This window comes from Ochotona princeps, chromosome 4 (genome assembly GCF_030435755.1).
Source record: "Ochotona princeps isolate mOchPri1 chromosome 4, mOchPri1.hap1, whole genome shotgun sequence".
Lineage (NCBI taxonomy): Eukaryota > Metazoa > Chordata > Mammalia > Lagomorpha > Ochotonidae > Ochotona > Ochotona princeps.
The window spans coordinates 82,144,420-82,160,020 of NC_080835.1; the positions used below are offsets into that span (position 1 = coordinate 82,144,420).

Genomic DNA, 15,601 nt, shown 5'->3' on the forward strand with positions numbered 1-15,601 from the left:
GTCCCTGCCCCCATACTCTCAGGCTGGCATGGCTCACCTCACCTTGGCATTGACTGATGGGAGCTTCAACCTGGCTCATTCTAGCCTGTCTCCAATTCCAGCTCAAGATTGTTGGAGCTTCAGCCCATCCTGCCCCAGCCAGCCAGCCCCCTGTCCCAGTCTCTGCGTGAACTGGTTGTTTGTGGCACTGCCTCGTTTCTCCTGCAACCCATCCTGGTCGTCAGCTCTGACAGCGGATGTTATAAACTAGGCCAGCCTTGCCCACCTTCCAGATTTGACCCATATGTATGTTGGCTGGTACTGCAGCCTGACCTGGCTTGGGCTACTACTAGCCTTGGCTCTTGTGCTCTCCTGAAGGGACTGTGCCCTTACAAAGGAATTTCCCAAGCTCCTCTATCAGGCAGCTCCCTATGGAAGTAAGTGCACACACCGGTGGATCCTTGGCCCAGGTTGACTTTGTCTACCTCTTGTTCTGGCAGGAATGGTGTTCTTGCCCAATCGGCCCAAACCCAATCCGATTCTTACTGTTGGGTGTTGCACCACAGCCTCACCAGTTTCACACCCAAACACAGCCCTCATGTGGTTCAGCGGGAGATGATACCTAGCACAGCCCATTCTATACCCACCCTGGCTCTCATGAGTACCAGTGGGTGCTGGAGTCTAGCCCAGTCTGGTGCTCCACAGACCCAGTTCCCATCCATGCCAAGGGAGACTACAGCCACGTGCAGCCCAGCTTGTCACCCCCATTCTGGCTCTCACACTCACCTGTGGGAATCCCCACTCAGCTGGGGCATCCTGTTAGTCCCCCAACTAGGCATGTTCCCAGCCACAGATCTTGTGCGTGCTAAGGGAGATTGTTGTTTAACCTGGGAGAGCTCATATACTTCCCAACATATTCTGCCCCCAGACCTACTTCATTCATGTACTGGTTAGTGTCACAGACCAGCCTCACTTTACCCATTCCCTGTTCTCTCACTGGTGGGTTCCGAGATATAGCCCTGTAAGTACAGTGGCCTTGTCCATGGAAGACCATCAGAAGTCATTCCTCACCTGGATAAGAACCCTTAGGTCCCTGCTTACCCCTACCTGTGCCATTCCCCAGACCAAATGTCAATCTGCAACGCAAGTCCCCAGAACATGCTGCTAGGCAGCCTGAGGGCTTGGCCCTGTGCCATTGGTGCCCTTGGGCCTCCCTTCCCCCAGGGAACCATGCTCCCCAGCTGGCTCTCCTCATGTGTGACTGTCAAAAGGCTTCCAGGCTAGGGAGTGCCTGAAGGCCTGCCTAGCCTCTCCTTCAGGGAGTGCCTGAAGGCCGCCCAGCTGTTTGCACCTGTGCCAGTCAAAACGCTTCCTGGATAGTTCTTCGAAGAAAATTCTCTCCTTCCAAAAACACTCTACAATTCTACCTTTTGGACTTTGTATAGAACAGAAGGCCATCATAGCTATTCCAATAATAGATGAAAAAGAGCAGAACTAAATGGTAGATGAGAACTTTCGATGTCTGTCTAGTCAAAATAGTTTCACCTTGAAACTCTTGAGTCTTTTTCATGAACTTGCCTAAACTTTCCCTTGTCTTCTCAGACAAAACATCTCCCAAAACCACAGTAGCTGTGAAGACAACCTTGTTACAAATCAGGTCTTTGCAATGTTAAAGAAATCAAGATGAAGTCAATCGGGTGCCCGAATCCAACACCCTGATGTCCTAATAAGAAGGATAATCTACAGAAACACACAGAGAATACAGGGAGGAAACAGAGTGGAAACCATTAAGGAATTGTGTGCTACATACCAAGGCAAGCCAGAACAAACAGAAAAGGACCCAGATCTAGAGAATTCGAAGAATGTGTGATCAACACAAATAAAGAGGAGAAACAGAAATTGTGTGAATGCTTGCAACACACTGATGCTATCACACTCTGCTCCCTTTCTTCCAACATTTTCAAGATTTCCAGCTCTGATTCAGTAATGCGAAATTATACAACTAACAGGCTATATTATACTAACAACTAGGCTATTTTTGTCACTAGACATTTAATTTCAACAAATTAATATAATCAAAACTTAAACTCCTGTCCCATTGAAATCAAACAACCAGAGTCATTACTAAAGTTAATTTTTTAGAGCATTTCACCACTAGGTCCCATCCCTGAGGCCAATTCTCCATTTTTCCCCTGTGATTCTCAGACGGTAGATAGAAATTCGACATTGGCCACACAGAAAATTTTCATTGCTGAATACTTCATATTTTATATTTTTTATATTTCCTATTCATTCTTTTAGTTCAACAAGAAAATATTATTTCAATTTTACATGTGGGGAAATTGAGGCATACACCAGATAATCAACTTGTCCAAGTTGATATCATTCATTTATGTGAACTGAGAAGAAGGTATTAGAATCTCTGAATCCTGTGTTAGCTTGGTTTTCTGCATTTGGATCTCAAGTACATTTTCTAAAATATTTTATCCTAAAATAAAAGGATAAAAGAGTTCTGTTCTGGCCAAGTTTTTTTTAACTCTTTCATTACTCAGTCTTTTCTTGAACCATAGTCTAAAGGTAAATGAGACAGATTTCTTCAAATCTTGTCTGTCACTTATCAGTTGAATAGAACAGGGCTGGATTGTTTGGAAATAGGAGTTGCTGGGAAGATCGGCATGCTGATGTGTGTGAAGTGCATGGATTTGTTGATTCATGTGATAATCATTTTTGAAAAATACACACATACATTAATCATATCATTATATATCATGAATTTATACATTATGGCTTTAGAATTATTTTTATATAATTTTTTATTGTTTTCCAGGGCATAGATTTGTAGGTATAGGCATTCATCCCTCCCCTTCCTTTTTCCATCCGCATTTTTCCCTCCTGTCATTTTCCTCCATAATATAACAAAGCTACACTCTCTTAGTACAAGTTACACATTTAACTTTCTGATATTTATATGTATGATGGCATGATAATCACAGGAAAGGGTAAAAAAAAAACCCTAGTATCATAATGAAGAGGTATATTTGTAGGTTTCATTGACAGTCCTTCCTTTATTCAGAAGTAATGATGCAAACTCTATGGAACCTTTACTTCCCTATTTGGTAGTCTCCTTGGTATAATTCATATATATGGATATATAATATAAATAGATAAATGTGTGTGTTTACATGTGTATGCACACATATACATATATTAGAGTTTGCATGTCAGGCATCATCAGAGAGAACATATGATGCTTGTCCTTTTAGGGCCAGCTTACTTTACTGTTCAGCTTGAACCATATTGTTGCAAAAGACAAGAATTTATTCCTGTTTATGGCTGAACAGTTTCCATTGAGTAGATGTACTACTGTTTCTTTATCCATTCCCCTAGTGGTGGGTCTCTGGTTAGTGCCATGTCTTTGTTAGCTTGAAATGTGTCACTACAAATATAGAGCTACAGTTCACTCTCTTAAATGCAGACTTCATTCCCTTCAGCTGTATTTCTAGGAATGAGATTGCCAGCTCATATGGTAGCTCAATTCTCAGTTGTCTGAGCACTCTCCATACTGACTTCCAAAGTGACTATAATATCTCACATTCCCAAAAACAGTGGATCAGGGTACCTTTATTTCCCATATCCTTGTTGTTTGCTGATTTTTACATGTAGGCCATTTTCCCTAGAGTCAGGTGAAACCTCATTGTAGTTGTTACTTGCAATCCCTAATAGATAGACACATGAAAATTGCTCAGGTTCTCTATCAGTTCTTTTGAACTTCATATTTTCAAAACTACTATTCATGCCATTTCCTTCTCAACAGGGTTGTATATTTTGCTATCACTGAATTTCTGAAGCTCTTAGTCATCTTGGATATTAGTCCTTTATCTGTCCTGAAGTGTGTGACCATTCCCCTTGTACAGAAGCAACTTCGTTTGATACAGTCCTATTTGTTTATTTGTTTTAGCTTTAATTGCTTGTGATTTTGGTGTCTTTTCTGAGAAATCCTTGCCTGTGCCTATGTCTTATAGAGTGCTCCTTATGTTTTCCTCTAGTAATTGGATAGTGTCTGGATGCAGACATGGATCCTTGACCCTTTAGAGTGGTTTTTGTGTAACATGAAAGTTGGAGGTCTTGTTTCTTCTACAGACATCTATCTGATTATCCCAACAGCATTTGTTGGCTTGACTAATCTTTCCCATTGGAATTTTTTTAGTTTTTTTTTTTCTTGAAGATTAGTTAGCTCTACATGTGGAGACTCACTTCTGAGGTTTTTATTCTGTTCCTTTAATCTTCTTCTCTGTCTTTGCACCAGTACCAAACTACAATTATATGTCATTTTCCTAAAATAAAACTTGTCCTTGGGACCAACATCATGCCATAGTGGGTTAAGCTATTGTCTGTAACACTGGCATCCCATAAAGATTTTAATGTGTATCCTGGCTGCTCTAATTGCAATCCAGCTCTCTTTTAATGGCCCGGGAAATGAACAAAAGATGGTTCAAATACCAGGGTTCCTGTTAACCATGTGATAGACCTGGAAAAAGCTCGTGATTCCTGGCTCTGACCCTGCCTATCACTGACCACTGGGCAATGCAGAGATAAGCCAGCAGATGGAAGTGTATCTATCTCTTTATCTTCCTTGCTATATAATTCTTTCAAATAAATAAACATATGTTTAAGATATGTTCAGATATGGAGACAAAGTGCTGTTTGTATGCATGCAAACCAAAGATAGACTCCCAGTAAAAGAACTGAATACATCCTAACAGTAAGATGATGGACTTCTGACAATGTCCTTACACTATTTTGGTTTTTGCTGATTACACTACTACTCAAAAATAACCCCCCCCCCAAACAAATAAGCTTACATAAAAAACTTTCTAAGGAATAATCAATATGCTTATATAAGTTGCCACTATCTCATTTTTCATAGGTAAATTATGTAAAATAATAGAAAATGCTGCATCCTTTTCTGTAAGCAATGTTCAAAGGACTTCCTTGTATGCCTGTCTTTCACCTAATAATTATATCAGGAAATGGAATGAATATCATTGCTTCCTCTTGACAGATGGGCTCGAAATGTAAAGAAGCTAACACCAGGGCTCCCGTCTCGGGTGACGCTCCCTGAATCCAGGAGGCTCCTTGCTTATGACCTAACAATTTCTCCCTACACACTGATCAGCACCCTGGAGAACTCATTAACTAGCACAATTTAACAAAGGCTAGACCTGAAATGTAAAGGTCTTGAGAACAACAGGGTTAAAGAATATCTTAATACATTGGATATGAAACCTTGCTCCCTAAATACAAGATAGAAATGCATTTCATATATACATCTATTTTTTTGAACAGTATATACTCATGCACTATAGAAATTTTCAGGAAACATTATGGAAATCTCTGTCCTCAAATTGTGTTAACTTGAATAAAATGCAATAAAATTGGATACCAAAATAAAGACTTCCAAATACAAATTTTAGAGTATCTTATTGAAAAATATTTTTATCAAAGAAATAAAGCTAGACATTAATATTTATATTTAAATGACAATGATATCACTGAGCATCAAAACTTGGAGAATACAGGTAAAGCAGGTAAGGAAATTTCTACCTTAAATGTTACTTTGCAAGGATAACTGAAAAGCAATTAGCTATGTCAGAATACAGATTATAGTTTTTGTGAAAGCTAAGAAATGGTAGAAGGAGAAATTAAAGCAGTTACTGCATTTTTCCATCTAGTCATTTTTTAGGAAGAATGAAATATCAGGAATAGATCTGGGTCAAAGAACAGATTTCGTTATAGTAGCCTGGAATTTCTGAATACAACTATTTCAGCATAGTGTGGAAGAGGAAACGTCAGGCACTGATTTGGAACAGCCTAATTAAATACTTTCTTAAGAAGTACACCTGTGGGTAACACCTATAGAATTTCCTATAGCTAACACCCCAGAAGTTAATTCTCCATTTAGAATCTGATGTCCCTAATACTATTAGTGCCAATGAGAGTCATATTACCTTATTGCTATCACTCATCCTCAGCACTGTGCATAATCCACTATGATTAAAGTGAAAATAAAGTGACCAATCAAGAAAGGGAGGGACAGAAAAAAGAGAAGTAAAGGCAGTAAATCAGCAAAGGGAAGACACAGTAGGTCTAGGGGCAGTAAGTTCAGAAAGGCAGTATCTTTCCATACTCATTTTCCTTAAAAACAAAAAAAGTATGACCACCTTCCAAATCATAAAACTCTCTAGAAATAAAAATATAAATATCAAAATAACCTTTTAGACTACATCTAAAATGTAAAATACATGGAAGGAAATAAAATTTCTATTAGATTTTTTACATTCTCTTGGACTTAAAAATACCCTGGTAAAGGATCCCTGGTGAAGAATTATCAGAATCCTTAATGACTGTATTTCTTGCTCTAGATGAGTGTCAAGACATCAATGCTGCAATTTCTATCTTTACAACACATCACCCCTGGGGCAGTCATACCTGTTAAATTTCCAGTCGGCTATGGGCAAGAAGAGTGCAGACTAGGTTCCAATTCTGTTGGAAACGAACAGAATAACAGCATAGCACAACTGCTCAAGTACACAGAACCTGGCAAAGTCTGGAAAATAAACAAAACAGATAAAGCAGACATAAGTTGCCACAACATTTACTTGCTCAATAATTAATTTGCTACTTAATAATCTGACAAGAATGTTGGTTCTTAAACCTCTGTTCCTATTTGACACATTTGATAAACTTTTAAGATCATTTTAGACACGCTTCTAAAAAGAATGGGTGTCATTTTGGGCATATTTTTTTACCCTGCTCTCTTACTAAACTAGTTGCAGAATCAATCAACACCTTAGAATTTAATTCCCCATTTAGAATCTGATGCCCCTAACACTATCAGTGCTAATGGGAGACATATTGCCTATTATCACTGCACCCTCAGTATTGTGCCAAAACCCATGATGATTAAAGTCACTTGAGTTTTTTGAAAATAAAACAAGCAGCAAAGAGGTAATCTCAACTGTACTTGATCAGTGGATATGCAACAAGGTGGAATATTCCACATGGAGGGGTGGGGTGATTCCCAGTTCCAACGAAACTGTATCACATAATATAATGTAATCAATGAATTAAAAAAATAAAATAAAATACAAAAAAAGATAAAAAGGGAATCATATTTATATACTAACATATATATCAATACATAAAAAAAAAGAAAATAAAGCAAGCAAGCAAGCAAGAAGGGATGGAGAAAACAGAAACAAAAGGCAGTAAATTAGGAACGAGAAGACAGGTAGGTCTAGAGGCCAACAGGTTCATAGAAGCAAAAACATGGCCCTACATTTCAACAAAGTCAGAAAAGATAGAGAAGCTAAAAAGTATTCATAATTCCGCAGTCATATAATTTACATTGCTTGGGATTCTTTTTTGTTTAATTACTTTAGTATCCAAGGAGACGACACATTACATAGTCTTTACCACATTTTTTGCTCAGAAGATAGGAGAGGGATTTCCAATGCTGGGGGACGAAGCAAGTCCGTATTCACAAAGGCTAATTTCTCCCCTCTAAGATTTATCTCGCTTGTCTTTTCTGGGTTTAGAGGAAAATAAACCCTTTGGATAGGTAGAAACTTTATGCTTTATGCTTTATGCTTGTCCTAAAAATTGCTTAAGATGACGTGTGGATCATGTGAATGACATACAATTCAAAAACACCTGAATGGATATTTATAGCCATGCAACTGTGCAAACACACACAGCTGGCCTGGTGCTAAACCGTAAGACAGCTCAGTAAACACTCAAGCTGTGATGATGACTGGCAGCCCTCTTTTCCAAATGAGCTTCAAGAAAATTAACTAAACCCAAAAAGCCAATATACATACTTAGATCACCCGTGTTTTGTATACTTGTGATTATGAGGTTGGGGAATGTTTCTATTTTGTGCTTGGGGAACAATATTTATAACATGAAACCCATTTTTCCCTTTCATTTGACAAAGTAGCATGGAATATGGATTTCTAGAACCGCTGTCATTTATTAGAATTAAAAAGGTACAAGATGACAAATATGAAAAAGAAAACTTGATAATACACATTCAGCTGTTCACATGTGATGGTGGGAACTCGTCATGTGCCAGGCCCCAGCAAAGGCTAAGGGACTCACTCAAAATGGCACAGCTTGTAAGTGATAGAGGCAGCGTCTGAATCCAAATCTGCAACAATGAATGCAGACTAAAACTCTCATTTGTTTATATGTATGAAAGCCTTGCAATTAACCACAGCAACCGTTTACTCATTCATTCATCCACCTATTCATGTATTTACTCAACAAACATTCACTGAGTATGTATTACAATCTAGTCATTATATTTTAGTGATTCAGAGACTGAGATCCTGAGAAGCCTTCTAAAAATTATTACTTCATTTTTCCTATTGCTTGTCTTTTTCAAAATTATTCCATGTTGATCATCTTCATTCAGTCCAGATCATTTGACCTAATTACTCAAGTGTCTGTATTGTCATAGACTGTCTTCATAGAAGACATTATGCTTTTTAATTCATCAATCTGAATCATGGAAGGCCTCAGTAATCAGGAGCAATAGACATTGGCTAATACTAATGATGCTTCCAGTCTCACTATATTCAATACTGGATTGAATACGACTTGGGGTTCTGCATCCATGGAATATGTATTGGTAATAGCTACACCTGAAACATTAAAAACTGCTTTCTCTTGCACAGCTTCCCAGTGGATAGATTGTTTTATGATTTCTTCTAAAACACCTCTCTCTTTTAGAAAGATGATTAGTGTCAAATTCTAAGGAGTATAACAATGAATCAAAAGCACCTACCGAGAATTTAGTCTTGTGCAAAGCGCTCTAAAATATTCAGGCAGTTCTGGATGACAAGGAGTTTCACGCTCTAACAACCGAATTACAGATGATGAAAGCCAATGATTTAGGAAGGAGGAAAACATAGGCTGTAAACAGGTAGCAGAAGAAAAACAACCACAATAGAGGTGTGGAATCAGGGGATGAGCGAGTAAATTCAAAGAAAAACCAGACATTTTTAATGGGAAAAGAAGCTTGACCCCTAAGAGGGTTTTATATCCAAGCCAAATTAGGGATTCTGAAAGAGAGAAGCAGAGTGACCTGTTTTCCTTGCAAAGCCTGAGCATGGCTTTACCTCCTTGTCACAGCTGTTCATCTTTGAAGTGTCTGATAATCTGTATTTCTGGCTTTCCACCTTGTTCATGCTAATGTGACATTTTATCATTATTATAATTATTTTTCTGGAAATAAGACCTTTACCTTTTGACACTCCATCTACTACTGTTTGTTAGATTATAAGTGAATCTTTCTTTTTAAAGTATTCAAACTGTACCAACATAAATTATATATAATCCATGGGTTTTAAAATATTATGTATTTACTCAGAAGGAAGAGAGAAAAGAGACTCATGGTCTTTGTGAGAGACAAAGAGACACAAACAGCCAGAACATCCCTATTTACTGGTTCACTTCTCAAATGTCTACAATAGCTGGGGCATGATCAGGCTGAAGCCAGGGGCCACTCAATCTAGGTCTCCTACATGTGTGACAAGGGCCCACATACTTGAGCCATACTTGCGTCTCTCAGAATAAGCATTAACAAGAAGTCCAGAACAGGAAATTGAGCTAAGAATAGAGGATGACACTCCAATGTTGGAGACGGGCAGCCCAAATTTTAATCGCTTCAAATGCCCATTCTCAATTAACTTTTAAATGCCCTCAAAATATGGGTCATTATAACTGTCATTATGAGTCACTTTTTAAAAAGCATTGACATAAAAATGAGTGCTACATTTGGGCAAAAAGTCATGAAAGTGTAAATAAATCAATGGTAAGCTTTAAATTCAGAGTTCAGAATGTAAATTTTAGCTACAACATAAAAGAGCAATGTGACTTTGCATAAGAGCCTTAACTTTAATATGTGTTTCCTTGGCTGTAAAACGGAAGCAGAAACACATCATCCTCAGGTGTCATGAGTATGGGAATATCATTGATCTTCATTGAGTCTGAAATTTCATTTGCTTTGCCACCATTTTGTTACAAAACACTCAAAATTTCATAGTCATTTCTAGTAGCTCCTGGTATGGCTCAAATCGGATCAGATCAAAACTATGAATCACCGCAGACAGTGAAATTCTGGTGCCTATTCCCAAGATCCCCTTCAACATTTCAGAAAGCTTTCTGTCAGGCTGCCAGAGAATTCAGAATACCAAACTTCCAGCATGTTAGTCTCCAGAGAGAGAATTTTGAGGTTTCAATGCCCTGGGGCATTTAATGTGATTGAGAATAAGTTGTCCATCTACCCAGCTGTTCTAACAGAATAGGCTAGACCGGACAGCTCCTAAACATCAGGGTGTACTTCTCCCAGCTGTGGACACCAAGAAATCCAAGATGAAGGTGCCAACTGATTCAGTGCCCGGGGAGGGATTGCTTCTTGGTCCATGAATGGCACCTTCCTGATGTGTCATTATACAGTGGAAGCGCTAGCTAGCTCCCTTGGATTTCTTTTATTAGAAATAAGGACACTTGTCACAATCATGGAAGCTCCACTATCAGGATTTTATTATCTTCCAACAGTCTCATCTCTAATATTATTGCTTCACAGATTAGGATTTCAACATAAATTCGGGCAATCACAATCAATCAGACTATGCCAATGACTTTTCACTCAGTCACTCTTCTGACTACCTCAATTTAATTACATGCTTAATGAAATCCAGAAGAAATTAATCCTTCCACTCTGTCATGATCCCCTTTTTCACTGGGCACAAACATGAGCTCTTGCCATGGCTGACCCATTGTTGCTACAAATCCTCTGCCGTCTTCTTGTTAACATTGAAATGGAAGGACTATCATACTTCCTTGCTTCCCAAATCATAGCAGACCTTTCTTCAAGCTCTACCACAGCCCAAAGCTGGCAAGAAATCTGAGTCAGTTGTCTGTGTGGCAACCTCTCCATTGTAGGGATTCTTAGGAACCCAGGATGCTCAAAATTTCAGGAGAAACAAGCAAAATTCTTAGGATGCTGTTCAGAGTCATCTAATTCAGTGAGTCTTGTTCATGCCACTAGAATAAGTATGAGGGGTACTTCCTGTTTCCCTGTAGTAGTTTAATACTTGCTAAGGCAGTGTTTCATTTGAGAAGTTTTATTGACATTTTTAATCAAATGAGTTTTAATATCTACATTTTCGAAAGTTATTCAAGAAATGTGGTCATTGGTTTGGCTTCTTGCACAGATGGTAATGATAAGCTCCTTAACCTTAGGCAGCCTCCTAATCACTCCTGCCCCTATAGTGTTCCCTTTATTTTTCCTGGTCACTTTCTCTGGGAATCAACATCTTAACTACTTCCTTACTCTCCAGATGACCAAAGTCTACCTATTTGAAAAGCCCACACCAGAAGTCACAGATTCAACGAACTGGTTAAATGCAGGCTTGCTGGATGATTAGAATGATTTCTAAAATTTGTGTCAATATTCAAAATGAGAATTTTATAACTACAGTTTTTTTGTGACTTTTATCAACAAATTCAAAAGTTTAAACAAATTGGATGCATATGTCTACATATTCAGAATGGGCAGAAAGTGATTAATGCCTTATTAAAACCTTCTAATCATTGGTTTATTTCCCAAATAGTTGGAACAGCCAGGCTAGAGCAAGGCAAAGCAAGAAGTTTCATCTGGGTTTCCTACATGTGCACAGGGGTCCCAAGAACTTGGACCATCCTCCACTGCTTTTCCCTGGTGATGAGTAGCAAATTAAATTGAAAATGGAGCAGCCTGGACATGAACCAGTGCCCATATAAGATAACCTGTATTGCAGAAGGCAGCTTAGCCTATGCAATAACACGCATCCCCAAAATAGTTTTAGTGTTTCCTATGATTTGAATGTTTATTCCTTCCCAAACTTTGTATTTTGGAATTTAATTACCAACAAAATAAGGGGATAGGTGTTTGATGCTCTGTCCTCATGAATAGTGTTAGTCCATCTTTTGCTGTTACAGTAGAATGCCACAGACTGAATAATTTGTGGACAATATAAATTCAGTTGCCTCTCAATGGTGAAGGCCCAAAATTCCAAAATCCAGGGCCTTGTCTGGCAAGGACCTTCAAGTTGTGACATAACATGGTAGTACAAGTGAGTATACAAGATGGACAGAGGACTGGAGCTGAATTTACCTATTTATCTGTAGTGTGCTCGCTCAAAAAACTAAATGACTGCCTTGATATAGGCCCGAATACATTTGTGAGAACAGTGCCTTATGGTTTTAACACCTCCTAACAGTCCTGTCTTTCAACACTAGTGCATTGGAGATCAAATTTTCAAACATGAATTTTTGGGTCCACATTCAAACCATGGCAGTGCCTTTACAAAATGGATCATGTATTGCTAACACACTCCTCCACCAGGTTAGGACACAGAGAGATACCATCTTTCATCAGTAATCAGGCTCTCAAAAGACAGCGAATCTGAGAGAACCTTGTTCTTGAACTTGCTAGCCTCCAAAACTGCGAGCAATGATTTCTGCTACTTATAAGCTATTTGGTTTTGATTTTTCTGTTGTAACAGTCTGAGCATACTAAAATGATGTTCCTCTGGCTACAGATCAAAGTGCATAAGACAGATCCTGTGTGTCTAGCATTTGGATGGGGAAGTAAGAAATTACCTTTCCATTTGTAGGCTGATGAGTCCAAAACAGCATATTTTGTATTCTATAAATACGACTTTACTACCTGTAGTGCCTCTTATAGTCCTCCAATAAATATAGTTATGTCCTATTCTGGTATGAATATATCATCCTTTAACAGGTAACATTTACTGCAATGCAAAGGTATGCCTGTAAAATGAATATCTGCAACCACAGTTGTCAACTTCTTAATACGCTAGCCCAATTCCAGCAGTTACTGCTTGGCTCCAGGAGTAATACTAATTCCCACTTCTCAGAAATGTTGTGAGGATTAAATCAAATCATAGATGCAGTTTCTGCCTTTGCCATTGCTTAACCTCCCATTGCCTATCCCGTTGCAATTGCTATAACCCATCTGTTCACATTTTTAGGAGTATAATAAATAGTTTGAGAAACCAGATGGATAATTAAGGCTGAAGCATCCCCTGGACATCTCCCAATAGTTTGGCCTTGGAAAACTAGAGGACAAAAGGGTATGTTACCTGTTGGTTATGAATCATACTTTCAGAAACCTGAAGAAACATACAGGCAAGCCATGTGCCTGAGTTTTGATGGCAGAACCTAATAGAGTTCAAGGAGACTCGCAGCAAACTTTAATCTTTACTGAGTGACATCAACAAAGATACAATCCACCTCTTCAGATTGTGTAATAATGAGAAAACAAGTGGGAGTTGTCAAAGAAGTGGCACTTGACTCGCTGTTATGGAAGAAATTAATCGAACTGCATGTTACAAAAACAAAGTGAAAAGGTGAACTTGTATCTAATGTTCTTTAAACTTTATCTAGATCGTAAGAAGTGAAATACGGGGAATTTAATTTACTGGAAAGGCAATGATCATAAAGCGCTTATAAATATATGTGCATCAGTTTCTACACCATGCTTTCACTTTGGTTTCATGCAAACAGTCCAGCCATCTTCAAAACTGATTTGCCTGCCTACATCATTGATTTTTCACACACTGTCTGGAGAACTGTGGGTCCTTTTTTCTTCACATGAACCAGCTGAAAACTATCTCACAAAGAAACATGTGAAAGCACATGCGGACTATTCTGACGCTTTCACATCTGTGTCATTTCCTCATTTTTTTTTCATCATGACTAGGTCACTTGGATAAACACTCATGGCCTCTTTCTCCTCATTTGTTATCCACGAACCACTGTTAATTTACCACTGAAACTATGCTTTTAAGGACACCAATTCAGAAATATTGTCTCTAACTATATGCATTCAATTTCATTCCTGTTGCACCTTGTTCACATAAAAGAAAATTTCCTGTTAGAAGTTCTGTATTCCATTTCAGTTCACTACACCTTGGCATTTACATTTTTCCTTCTACATTTCTTTAATTTCCTCAATTTTCACAATGATATTCCTTTCCTGTCCCTCTTAAAAACTGATGTTCTTTAAACTTTTTATCCTGTATGGAAGTTTTTTTTAAGGGTGGAATTGATATTTTACTGTCTTTTATGATCAGATGGCAGCTGCGTATGTACTTTCCATATCTCCTACATTTTGGAAATTTTAAAAATTACATTTTAAAAGCTGAAGACCAGTTATGTTTTCAGAAAACATTATTAGAGTAGTTCATTAATAGTGGCTTCAAACTTTTACTTATTATCTCCAGAAAATCCACCCACCTTTAGCCCCTTTTGAAAACATGGGGAGGGTGGCATGCATTTGACATCAGAATCTGCAGCAATATCCCAGCAGTTATCCACATCTACTTCAAGAAACAGCACGTTGGAATATTTTTCAGAGAGAGAATGAAAGAAAGGTTTGATCGTTTTGAAGGGCCTGCACTGTGCGGCTGAGAAATCAACAACAATGAGTTTACTTCCTGCAGTGTCCAAGACTTCCTGAAAAGCAGATTTGCTCTTGATCTGCTTCACCATGTTGGCTGTTGGGTGCCTGGTGAGAGACCACAGAAACAGATGCAAATGGATCCAATGTGCTGAAACAAACCTGTCAGTTTTCACTTCAATATCTCTGGGCAATCTCATCTATGAGCAACTACTAAGTACCTCCACCTGAGGACCTTTAAATAATACACACAGCTTCACCACAAATCTCTTTCTTGATATTCAGAACTAAAACCAATTTGTACATGTACTTCATCCTGATAAAATTCAAGATGAATTTTTAATGTGGATGAAACCAAAATTAAATCGACTTTTCCTATTGTGATTCCCTAAACAAAGAACTGGCATCGCCATTGGACAAACAGTTACTTCCACAAGAAAGTTTAGGTGTTATCCTAGATTTCTCTCTCTGCTCTGTACTTCATGATTGTATTTTTTCAGGGTGCTTTCCCTGAATTATATCAGGATATCCTGATTGCCAGGTTGGGCTATCCAACATCATAAAAGTTACTCGTGGTTTCCTTTGGCCTCTGACCAATCTATCTTTCACATCAGTGCCAGAGGGTGTTCCATTTTGTTAACTCCATACTTATAAAACTAATACCTTAGTATAAAAATCTGAAGCACAGTTGTCTTGACTCTTCACAGTCTGACTTCTGGTTTCCTCTCAAATATCTGTCTACCTGCTCTTCATCGCAGCATACAACATGTAGAATATATGACCAGATAATGTTACTGCATGGAGTTATGTATTATCCTGTGATCTATTTGATATAATTTTAGAAGGCAATTTTCTTTATTCTCTGGCCACTTGCTCTCTGCCATTCATTAAAAAGTGGCATCCCCTTTTTATGTTGTCATCCTTTGTACATGACTCATCAGAAAATCAATTCTAGTAATTTCACTGATTTGATAGTGTCTGCTTCTTTTTTAAATTTAGAATTATGAGAAGGAACTTTCAGTGTTCCACACCTAGTTTGGTACCCAAAACTTTCATGGTTAACAATTGTCTCAGGTGTAAATCGATAAC

The 15,601-nt window shown here is 38.3% G+C and overlaps 1 protein-coding gene across 1 annotated transcript; it reads right to left on the minus strand.

Annotated features, from left to right (window-relative positions):
- Nucleotides 1-14,319: 14,319 nt before the first annotated feature.
- On the minus strand, nucleotides 14,320-14,604 carry LOC101530929 (thioredoxin-like). Its single transcript, XM_036495173.2, has one exon. The coding sequence runs from the start codon at nucleotides 14,602-14,604 to the stop codon at nucleotides 14,320-14,322; it is 285 nt and encodes a 94-aa protein (XP_036351066.2).
- Between the last annotated feature and the right edge of the window lie 997 nt (nucleotides 14,605-15,601).